General features: G+C 35.3%; 1 protein-coding gene across 4 annotated transcripts in view; it reads right to left on the bottom strand.

Moving 5' to 3' along the window:
* The window catches only part of HBP1 (HMG-box transcription factor 1), a 28,307-nt gene that overhangs the window by 6,785 nt on the left and 9,252 nt on the right, over nucleotides 1-12,270 (bottom strand). For all 4 annotated transcript variants that reach the window (XM_004602109.2, XM_004602110.2, XM_055132532.1 and 1 more), the window contains exons 2-8: nucleotides 10,573-10,756; nucleotides 7,897-8,125; nucleotides 4,591-4,729; nucleotides 4,261-4,372; nucleotides 4,049-4,161; nucleotides 1,634-1,790; nucleotides 584-728 (exon numbers count right to left, since the gene is read on the bottom strand). In XM_004602109.2, coding sequence (XP_004602166.1) covers nucleotides 584-728; nucleotides 1,634-1,790; nucleotides 4,049-4,161; nucleotides 4,261-4,372; nucleotides 4,591-4,729; nucleotides 7,897-8,125; nucleotides 10,573-10,756 — 1,079 coding nt within the window. The remainder of the gene's footprint in view (nucleotides 1-583; nucleotides 729-1,633; nucleotides 1,791-4,048; nucleotides 4,162-4,260; nucleotides 4,373-4,590; nucleotides 4,730-7,896; nucleotides 8,126-10,572; nucleotides 10,757-12,270) is intronic.

Genomic DNA, 12,270 nt, shown 5'->3' with positions numbered 1-12,270 from the left:
GCTTTCAGTCCTAAAAATAGTAAAATTTTAAACAACCCGAACTACTTGGTCTTCCTTTTTATATAATAGCACATTTGTCTGTGTCCTACTCTACCATTGCACAAGCAAGATGATTTCAAGAAAAATCATTTCGTCCTTAAGTCTTTCTAAATATGAATTTTTTCCCTATTTTTACTGTTAATCAGGTAATTAATTTCCTTGGTCAGAATGTATCATTGTACAGAAATACAGATTACTACAAAAAAAACACTACTAAGAGACTTGTGAGTTGGTTAAAACAGCTAAAACAATTTTATGTAACTATCAAACTTAATTATTAAATTATTGGTCATATAACATTTATCCCTATCCTAATCCTAACATATTTTATAAACTCACCATATAAGTACTTTCTGTAAATCTCCCTATGAACTACTTGCTTATAAATTAACAGATTTTTTTTCCAGTCAAGTACATTTATACTTAATCTAAATAATTCTATAATTCTCAAATCTTTAAGTGTGTTACATCCTACATATTTGACTTCACAATCTTTAGGGAGATTAAGGGAATACTTTAACAGTAAAAAAAAATCATCTATTACCTTTTAAATGTATCAAAAACACCTGAATCGTCAAAATTAATGGCATCGGGGTGTCCGGGAGGTAGGCATACATCACCAATATGGATTTCACAGCATGGAATGCCATGCTGCACCACAGTCAAGCTTGGATAAAATGATGACCAACCTAAAAGCAAATGAAACAGTTGCATAAAGGATGGGGATAGACAGGAAGCAATCTATTACTTAACATTATGTAATGTTTCTGTAACTTAAAATTATGCAATGTTTCTGAGACTTAAAAAGTTGCTACTTAAATTAAGTTCCAAGATATTTTTTTGACACAAGTCATGTATCTTTGCCATAAAACAAGTACAGGTAACCCTTAACAATTGAGCATTAGGGACACCCACTGCCTGAGTTAGTTAAAAATTCCTGAATAATTCATTGTCAGTCTTTGATATATGTAGTTCTACACTTAAAAGTTTAACAAACGAACACCTGCAGCTGGCTCTACCTGTGAACAAGGAATCCCTAAATCTGTGTAAATGGACAAAGCAGTTCAAATACGCATTGTTCAGAATCAACTGGCCATGTATTTTAACACAACCCACCATAATTTTAATGAAGCACTTAGTAATCTATAGATTCAATCCATCTGTATGTCTAACAATCTACAAGATAGTGATAAAGATGACTAAGAGCATGAAATATTCTCCGAACTACTGTGTAACATGGTATTACTGTGAAAGGCTTAGAGAAGTGATCTGGGTATAAACAGCATATTTTGTCATTCTAAAAACCAACATGCAATTATCAGAATTCCCCAAACTACACAAGATAAACAGTGCTTATATACTACACTGCATGAAGCTAAAAGCTTTTCCTAACCATAGAGGTTGAACTCTCAACTGGCAACAGTAAGACCTCAATATCATTAGGTACTACTACAAAGCTTTTTCTGTTGTATTTAGTGACATTTTTTTTTCCTCTTCAAATTTTCTTCCTTAATCACCAAAAAGTTATTCCACAGACATATAGATTTAAGAAGCTTTCTTTAAAAGATACTAAAAATCAAAATTGAAGCCCTACCTTTATTTTTAACATAGAAAGGGTGGTCCAGCTTACACTCTACAGTAAGTAAACCATCTTCTACTGTACCAGGATCAAAAGTCAACTTCAGTACAGACTCGCCAAATGATACACTTTCTTCATGTGATAATAACTTTAGACCATCAGAACCATAGCCCTGAAAATACATGCATAGAATGAATGAATTGACAATCAAACATATAATGAAGTTCCTATTATACATAAGACTTTGTGAGAAAGATAAAAATGACAAGACTGGATTCCTGTCTTTAAGGAACTTTCAGTCTAATAGTGAAGAAAGGAACACATTTATAACTACAATGTCAAGCAGAATGGAATAATCACTTTAGTTTTAAGTGTAACTGATGCTGATAATGTTTAGTGAAAGGAGGTATTAATTCAAAGAGTGTAAGGAGGGCTTTCAATTAAAGGGGGAATACTGAGTATCTGGCAAAACCTTAGTTCATTAGGGCAAGTAGGACTGAAAAGGAAAGGACAGTTAAAGTAAAGGGACCATAAAGAGAAGTCAAGTGCTTGAACTTTCCTTTTAGAGGATACTGGGAAGGCGATACTAGTATTTTTATTAACATTAGAGATCATTTATACAAGACAAATCTATCCTTCACAGAGAAGCAAAGAAAAGATGTTATACTAGTGTTTGACCAAATTCAAGAATAAGAGAGAATGAAAAATCTTGAAGGAAACAGAACAGATCAACTGAAGATGAAGAAGAAAAGGGTACAGTTAACTTTGTGGATTTGAAGCTAGCAAAAAAAAAATAATTAAGCATAATGATTCCTTTAATAGGACAGAGAAAAGTAATTCAGGCAGGAGAAGACGGCCAATCCAGCTTTGGTTATACTAATAAGCTGAGTTTCAAGAAGTATTTGATATTCTCATTCATATGTCTAATGCAGTTGAAAACATGCAGATGAAGGTAATAAACATTTCAAACGACTGAATTATTAAATGCTTCTAATCCTCAGACCTTAAGATTAATCCTATAGACATTTTAAATATTTTAACTATGGAACTCTTCTAATTCTCAGAGCTACAAGACCTGAAAACCATCTAATCCCATTTTACAGATCAGAAAGCCAACACCTGTAGGGTCATACAAATAAATGAAAGAGCTAAAAAAAAGCCCTAATTTTCCAAAGATGATCCAGTCCCCTGACAAAGTGCTACAATGAAAGAGAAACTGGTGAAGAGGCTGAAGAGAGGCAAAATCCTGACTTATCTGGTGAATAGACTGAAGAAAGGCAGAAAAGGTGCCAGTCACAAACATTAGAAAGAGAAATCAGGGCAACACTGCTACGTTAAAACAAATCTAAAGAAAATGTCACCCTCTAACCTAATGTCAAATGTTGTAGTGATGTCAAACAAAACCAGCAGAAGTCCACAGTTAGAATAGCTAGTGATCTTTGAGACAACAGTCAAGCGATAGAGCTAAAGTCGGACAAGGATTGTATGAACTCTAAGAGCCCAAAGGAGGAACTAGAGAGAGCTGAATTAATGAAAAGACAGTGTCAGGTTATAAAAGGATCAGAGTAGGATTTTAAAGAAAAACACACAATTTCTCTGCCTACAACAGAATTGGAGCGATCAAAAATATATTTCAAATATAAAGGTATACCAAAATTTATTCTCCTACTGCTATTTCTGCTTTTCATCAACCATAGCCATTGCTATTAGAAAGTGACCATTGAGGGGCCAGAGAGAGTGTAGTGAGGAGGGTGCTTCCTTTCTGACCCAGGCTCGATCCTGGCAGCCCATATGGTCCCCTGAGCCTGCCAGGAATGCTCTCTGAGCAGAGCCAGGACTAAGCCCTGAGCATCCCCAGATGTAGTCCCCCCAAAACATACACACACACACACACACAATATGCCAATTCTATGGAGGGATATAGTAACAATATAACCAGTTCTCAATTATCCACAGGAGAATTTCCCACCTAAAAATGAATTTAATTTATTGATTTTTATTGCCAGTGTAGGTTTTGCCTATGTAAAATTGTACATCAAAACATTTTTCTTTTCTTCTTTTTTTTAAAAAAAGCCTAATTATAAAGAAATCCCTTTTTAAAAAAGAAAGCATGGGTCCAGAATAACAGTACTGTGGGTAGAGCTCTTGCCTTGCACAAGACTGACCCAGGTTTGATCCTGGCATCCCATGTGGTCCTCTGAGCTCAGCCAAGAATAATCCTTGAGTGCAGAGCCAAAAGTCAGTCCTGAGCACAGCCAGGTATTGCCCAAACACAAAAAAATAAAGAAAGCATGATTTTAAAAATAAACCTTGTCACTGCTCCTCTTATCAGGTAAACCAACAAAACCTGTCATTTAAATATGAACACATAGAAAGAATAGCCTTATAAATTAATTTTGAAAGCTATGAAATGTAATAATTTTAACTAACCTTGTGAGTGCCCATTTGGAGATCTTCCTCATTATCACAGCCTTCAGCTCTAGCAAAATCTTCAACATCCTGCCATTCCTTATTGCTTCCCTTATGAAAGCACAGTCGTGTGCCTGAAGTTTATTAAAAAAGAAAAAAAAAAGACAGTGTTAGTATGTAAATAGTATACTACACAAATAACCTGTGTGAAACTCCAAGTTACATTTTTTTACCTTTCAAAAAACAGTGCCAAACAGTTGAAGGCCAGGAATTGCACCATCCCAAATCATCATCATCTGAGAGGGAGGACATGCAAAAAATGCCAGATTCTGACTCACTGTTTGCCTATGGAGAAAAATATTATAGAACGCAAAATGAAGTTTGGGAATTTAAACTTGTTTTTCAATAGAGACATTCTAATATCTACTCCAGATCAATAGAACAATGAGACCCCATACTTCCCATCTGTGTGTGCTTCAAACTAGTATCTCAGCAAGGAAAGTAAAGATATTTCAACTTGTTATGCAAACTTTATAAAAGTTTAGTCTCATGAACACACTCACCCTTTCGTGTCTCACTGGCGTTTCCTCCTTCCAGTGATGAGGGAAAGCTGGCTCGCTCTTAGATGAAGAGGACACTGGTGGAGGCCGTGCATAGGAATGTAAACTTTTGCTAGTAGCTATGATGTGTACAGGAGATGATCTAAAACAAATTAGTTTTAACCATAAGAAATAAGGCTCTTAAAGGAGAACCTTAAATGCGATGAAAAGAACTTAATATTCAAAATGCAAATGTCACTGCATGTATGGAAAACATTAGTAAAAACATCAAGATTTCATTAGCAATATACTGTTCCTTAACCCAATTTTTTATCCAACTCGTCCTCACACATTTTAAACACCATTCCCCACTTCTCTCAAATTTAACTATTTTAAATTCCAGTAACTGTTTCATGTATGTTTTGCTGTATTGGGATAATAAACCCAGGACACTTTACACATGAAACATAAACTCTTCCTCTAAGTTCCACCCCCAACCTCATTTTTATGCCATTAGGTATACATAAATGTGCATGTTTTCAAAGTCTGATACCTCTGTGTAGGGTACTATTATCCCTGTCTTCTATTTTAACTCATTAGATCTCTAAAAAAACAAGGTATCTAAGCTAAATGTGATTAAGGCTGAATTCTTATAAGTAGATAAACAAGAACTACATCACATTAAACTGAAATACTTATTATAGCAGAAAGCACCTATTTGCAACTGTCTCTTTATATATTCTTGTTCAAAAACATCTCTAAAAAATGGCTAGTAATTTCCCCCCCACGATCCTTTTTCAAAAAGTTCCTCTTTCTCCTTTCACCAAACCTCAGACTCTACATGCGGTGCTCCTTCTGAGTACACGGTGCTCCTAAGAACATACCAAGATCCTTTCCCCACAAACAAATCAGCACTTCACGGGGAGTGGTAATGTAAGAAGCCAGCTTGTGAATGATGACTATAATGTGGACTGACTTAGAGGTTAAGCATGTATGCTCCAGGTAGTAAAATCATATAAAAAATTCAACCAGACAATTCTCTTGAGATGTCAAAGAGTTTTCTGTTGTGTTCCTAAGGGAAAATAATTTATGTCTATACTAACTCTTTAAAGAGGAAGAGAAGGAAAAAGCTCACTTTCCAATTTTCCATTATCCCCTAAAGTTTTATTAGCCTTTTTATCAATTTTATTTTCATTACAATTTTTATTTATGTCTTTACAAAAGATTTTTTTTTAAATGAAAATCTATAAAACTGCTTTGCTCTCATGTTCATATCCCTTCTTAAGTAAAAGCCCCACAAATTTCTATGCTCTGTTGCAAACTCTTTTTATCAGTTTTGGATCCAAAATGCAAATACTTATGTTTTACCTTTGCCCAAATTCTTCCTATTATAATACTTTTAGATTTTTACAAAAAATAGTAGAGGTGACTAACCTGCTAAAAATGCCTATGTTCATCCCTGCTTTCACAACTTAAAAAAAAAAATGTTTCTTCTATTCAACCATTTAAAAGAGAAGCAACAATGCAATATTATAAAATGAATGGCCCAAATTGTCTATAAACATGAACATGCTAAATGGTCTAAAACACTAATGCCATGACTCTTGTCATCCCTCTATCTATGCAGGGATAATATAAATTTTACCTGTCCTCAACCCCTTGGTACTGTACAGTTACGACTTCAGACATCCAAAGCTCAAAACTAACATAGTTTAACACTCTACAAGAAGTTGCGTGAACAGCCAGATAGTGTTAGAAGACAGGCAAGACAGCAGAGCGTGACTCTTGGTCTTGTTCCCTAGGAAGAAGGGAAGCATAGAAAATGCTGCAGAGAACAATTTACGCCTTTAAGAAGATACTCCTTTACATATGTTTTTATACTTGTTTGCTTTGACTTCCATGAACTGTTTCCAATTGTCATGACTTTGCTATTGAAAAAAAGAATTATTTCTAAAGTAAAAATGGGAATGGAAGAAAGACCCAGTATGCAATCAGAATATTTTAAACTGCAATAGGATTTTTAGACTATTAAGAACGATAATAAGAAGTGGGACTAAAAAGTAATACTTTGAAAGTCCAATTTTCTTTTCTGTGGAAATTTTCATGATATGAAATAGAAATTAGTTCAGTTTAATTTGCTCTATCCAGACCAATTATCTTGAGGAATAAAAGAAAAGCAGTGCAATTTAAGGGTTGCAAGAAACTATAGCATCATACCGAAAAAGTTTATCCTTTAGCAAAGAATATAACTTAGGAGCACCACACCAAAATTCAGTTATTTCTACACCCCCCATATCTGAACTACCCACCCACATGAATACCAATGTACATATTTCTCTCCCCTAAAAACTATTGTATTTATCTGAGTTTATTTGTAATTTTAGACATAAATAATGATTTATCCATTTAGATCTCTCTAGGAATATCAGTTTGAAGCCTAAGTACTTTCAACTTTTCTTTTTTCTTTATAGGGGCCTCCTGAGTGGTGTTTGGGAGGGGTACCCCTGGTAATACTTAGTCCAGTGAGGCCTGGTGCCACTGGTGCCCCATATGTGACAGGCCTACAGAGTGGTACTGGGAGGTGGCAGGGTGGGGTATGGAGAGGTGACAGAACATGGTCTCAAGCACATAAAAAAAGGTACATGTTTCACCCCTCTAAACATTCTTCCTGACCCCCCATATAGCTTTTTAAAAGCTGTAATCTGGGTATGGGAAACGATAGTTTTTACCAAGGAAAATTCATGCTAATATTAATAAATTTTAATACTTACAGATAATCTAAAATGATTATCTGTCATGGAGGAAAATTAACCTTGACCAAAATAGAAACCAAGCTGAGGGCTGATAAAAGTTTTTTTTTCTTTTTTGGGTTACACCCAATGATGCACAGGTGTTACTCCTGGCTCTGCACTCAGGAATTACCCCTGGCAGCGCTCAGGGGACCATATGGGGTTCTGGGAATCGAACCCGTGTGGGCTGTGTGCAAGGCAAACGCCCTACCCGTTGTGCTATCGTTCCAGACCCATTTTTAATTATGGTTCTTTTAAGGGAAATATAATTTCCATTCTATAAATACAAATAGTAATAAAACTGTTATACATTTGATAACCTTACTTTAAAAAATTTACAAATATTTTGACTGCTTTCCCATATCACTTTTAAAATGATGAAATCATTATTCTGAATGAAATAACTCTGATCAGAAGAAGAGCACAGTTCTAAGTAAACCAGTAAGTTTATCAGAATAGTTAATGTCATTCCTAAAACTGAAAAATAACACTTTTCTGTAATGATACAAGTATTAAACAAAAATAGAGCCCACGTTCCTACCTGTTGTAAAATGCGCACTGCATGAGCGGACTCTGCGGACTCGTGGCGATATTTGCTAATTCTGTTAGCCAATCCACCTCATTCTCATTGTAAGTATTTTCTGATATGTCTGAGGTATTTTGTTTCCAAGATGGTCTTGGGTATTCTTGATGTGAAACATCTGAACTTAGCTGGTATATGGCAGATTGGGTAGAATCACTCTGAACAGCCTGAAGTTCAGGAAGATCATCTGCAAATAAACATACTGAGAATTATAAAAAGGAAATTACTAATTCTGGGAATAATACTACAATTTTGAGGAAGAAAAATCCTCAAAAGATAACAGGTTACTTCTGTTATAAGAGAAGTATAAATTGAACATGTTTTCGTGAATGAAACAAATTTCAATCTAAATAAAAATAGATACCATGTATACAGATAAGGGTCAACAAAGCCTGATAGAAAAATACAACAAATTAATTGATTTCCTAAGACATTTTTATATTAACATGTAAATAAAGAAAAGGCACTTTATGGGACCAAAGAGAAAGGCTGGGGTCTTGCCTCCTACAGGCCCATCATCCTGTATGGTGCCCTAAGCAACTGCTAAGTAAATGCTAAATAAAGCCCTTGAGTCCAGTCAGGTGTGGCACCAACCAAAAACAAAAGGGGGGGGGTTAGGCATTGTATGTTGCACATAGGTACTGATTACATACTTTTATTAAACTGTCAGAAAGTGTTAGTAATGGAAAGAAAAATTTTAAGATGAGACTAAATTATACTATAAACATTTAGGTGATGTTTATTCAAGTTATCTAAGCTAAATTACATTTTACTGACAAATTCTGAACTCACTAATCTATTCTCATTTTCTGAAAGGCTGTTCATGAAAAATCTTTTAATTAAATATTCACTGTAATTACTACCAAAGTACCACTCATGTGCATACCAAGCTATAAACACTAAGATGGAATTCTAAAAATCTGAAAAACAGGTAAAGCATCTTGCAGTCTTAAAACATATGGAAACACATACCTACAAAACTTAGAGACCCACTGGTTTCCTTCATAATTTAAGTCAAGACATTTTTAGAAGTTGTCCTCAACTGACACTGATGAAGTACAAACACCTAATTCCTAGTCAGGCAAAGGTCTGGTTAAAAAAGCCTCCCATGCTTCAAGTACTGATTCACAATATCCAGTCCTAAAACTAAACAGAGGGGTCAAGGAAAGAGAAAGGGGCCAGGGGGCATAAAGTTTACATGCATGGGACCCTTGTTTGATCCCTAAGACATGATGACCACCCTGCCCCCAGCACCACTGAGGTGGACCCGTCCCTGGCGGGCCCAGAAAATTTTTTTGTTTACCAACACTTCAGTGACACCAGGAGGGGTTCCCAGGTCTCCTGAGCACTGCCTGAGAGTGCCACCTCCACTCCAAAAAATAAAAACAACAACAACAACAACAAAACACTAAAAGAATGTGTCCTCTTCTCAAGGAGTAGTGGGACTCATTTAAATAACTCCAATCTGTTATTTTTCATTCTCTTCCCTGATTGCCAAAATTCTTGAGTACCATTTACTTCCAATCAAGATTTCATTTCTGTCCTTCAAGCTCAGGTAAATAACTTCTTATAAATTGAAGTCATGAGGAGTGGTACAGTGCTTGATACCCCAGTCCTAAATCCCTGATTTCCTCTTAAAAACTAAAATGTGATGATGGAGAATCAACCTGAATGAAATTAGTTTCCTGTACAACTGTAGTTACCATTCAATGGGTATCAGGGTCTAGCAAACTCTTGACCTTTAAACAGATTATGTTCCTAAACCAATCTTCAGATCTTCAAATTCCTGAATAACATATCCAAAATTAAATCTCCTATTGTTCACCATTTGTTAAAGAAAAATCAAATGTTCTCAGGATTTGGGGAAACGTTAAGGAAAACTGCTTAATACACAAAGCCAAGTCCAATGCTTGGCAGCACGCCAAGGTCACTCATTAATTGTTGATGTAGCACTGTAGCACTGTCCCATAGTTCACTGATTTGCTCAAGCGGGCACCAGCAACGTCTCTATTGTGAGACTTGTTACTGTTTTTATTGAATACACCACGGGGAGCTTGCCAGGCTCTGCCATGCAGGTGGGATACTCTCTGTAGCTTGCTGGGATCTCTGAGAGGGACAGAGGAATCGAACCTGTGTTGGCCGCATGCAAGGCAAAATGCCCTATCCGCTGTGCTATCACAGTAATATAATTCCAAGTCACACCTCAACAAACCTAGATATTTATGATAACCACAAATGTCAGTTAGATCCTCAAGTTTCAGGAGTCCACTGTAATTTCCCCAAAATACCAACAAGCCTGCATACTGAATGGCCAACTGTAATTTACTAACCTCACTGTTTCAAGAGCTTTCGAAAAGTCTACATATAGAAGGGTTTTCCAAACATTAACAGCTCAATCTTAAAAAAAAAAAAAAAACTAAATCTTTACTCAAAAAACAGGCAATTTAGTCTAAAGATATGTGAGATTTTATTAATCATAAGTAGCTCCAATTTATATTGGTTTGAGGTAACACTTTGAGTGGTTAACAAGAGGAAAACAGAAACTTCACATACTTTTTATCATCAGCTCAAAGAAGATGGAAAAGCTGGCTAAAACCATTACAATTTAAATTCTCAGAAAATTGTTTTGTTTACCAAGCTCCATATGCTCATCACATGAGTTGTATCCCGGTGAGGAGGGCAAATTTTCATTACACTGTAGCAACTCCAATGAGTCATTCATTCCTGAAGCTCTCTTGTCCATTACCAGCAGGAGTTTCTGTACTGCATTAGGCATCTGATTTGTCTTCACTTCCCACACCATGTTATGGTGCTCCGACTAAAGAAAGAAAAAGAAGAGAAAAAAATACAGTATGTGACTTGGGAGATTTAAGTATAAGATCATTCAGAGATTTTTCTATCTAAATTATAGTTATCACTACCTCCCTCAAATCCTCTATAACCAGGATAACTGAAAGCTTAACCTACACATATACACAAACTAACAATATGTCATACTCAGATCCAAAGGATTAATATCATTTAACATTAATTTAATAAACATTTTTTAGAGAAAAAAGTTATACTTAAATATCCAAATGTTGTGACCAAAGAAACAATGTTTTTACTTAAAATTTAAAAGAATAAATTAAATTCCTAAAGACTGAAGGAGCATTTTTTTTTTCTTGTTGGGTCCACACCTGGCGATGCTCAGGGGTTATTCCTGGCTCTGCACTCAGGAATTACTCCTGGCGGTGCTCGGGGGACCATATGGGATGCCAGGAATCGAACCCATGTGGGCTGTGTGTAAGGCAAATGCCCTACTCACTGTGCTATACTAAAAATACTATCCCCTTCAGTCCCCAGTATTTTTACTTTTTAATATACCTTTTTTCTCATCTAATGAAAGTAAACAACTTTAACAAATTACAACTACTGAAACATTGACTTTAAGATAGCCATATGTATTTTTCATATAAATCAGTGTCCCTTAAAAAAATTGCGAGAATAAATGTAAAGGCTCTCATTTTCTTAATGAGTACTTAAGGCCTAGTTATAGGAAAAACATCTCTCCTTCTAAATAGGCTACCATTTCTAGAAAGATGAATAATCAGGAGGAATTTATTTACTAAATAAAATTTACAAAGCAAAGGATACATCTACTTAATTTCAATTTTATAAAAATTATCATAAGAAAATAAAATGGGTTTAGGCATCAAATGATTTTCCAACAAAGTCTACAAACTAAAATTTTTTATGAAAGTAAAATATGTTCATCTATTTTACACTCCAGCTTTTGAACAATAATACATGGGTGAAAGAAAAAAATCTTTCTCAAAAAACAAAACAAAGAAAAGAAAAACACCCCAATCTGTTACTGTTAAAAGCCAAGGAAAGTTATGTATTCCAAAAATGCAGTGAGGTGTTACTAGCTTAGTTTTTGACGCCATGATGTAGTAACCATCAAGGGCAATCTGAAGCAAACTTTCTTTTACAGAGGATTCTCCACAATCTTTTTTTTTTTTTTAATGAAATGTCTTCCTAACTACAAATATACAATGTGGAAATAAATTTAAAGTAATATTCTTAAAAAAAGAAAAAAAGTAGAGCTGGGGCCAGAGCCATAGCAAGTAAGTAAGGCATTTGCCTTGCAAGCACCCACCCAGGTTCCATCACCAGCACCCCATACGGCCCCCATGCCCTGCCAGTAGTGATCCCTAATAATCGGGACTGAACAAGGCCCCCAAACAGACAAAAAAAAAAAAACCTGTAAATAAAGATGCCCACAGCTTACATACTTTTTTTTCACACTTCATATTACATATAGTTGATGCATTTTGTTCTAACATAAGT

The sequence above is a fragment of the Sorex araneus genome, chromosome 1 (genome assembly GCF_027595985.1).
Source record: "Sorex araneus isolate mSorAra2 chromosome 1, mSorAra2.pri, whole genome shotgun sequence".
In the NCBI taxonomy this organism is placed as follows: domain Eukaryota; kingdom Metazoa; phylum Chordata; class Mammalia; order Eulipotyphla; family Soricidae; genus Sorex; species Sorex araneus.
Note: the sequence above shows the minus strand (reverse complement) of the source record. Positions and strands in the feature narration are given on the sequence as shown.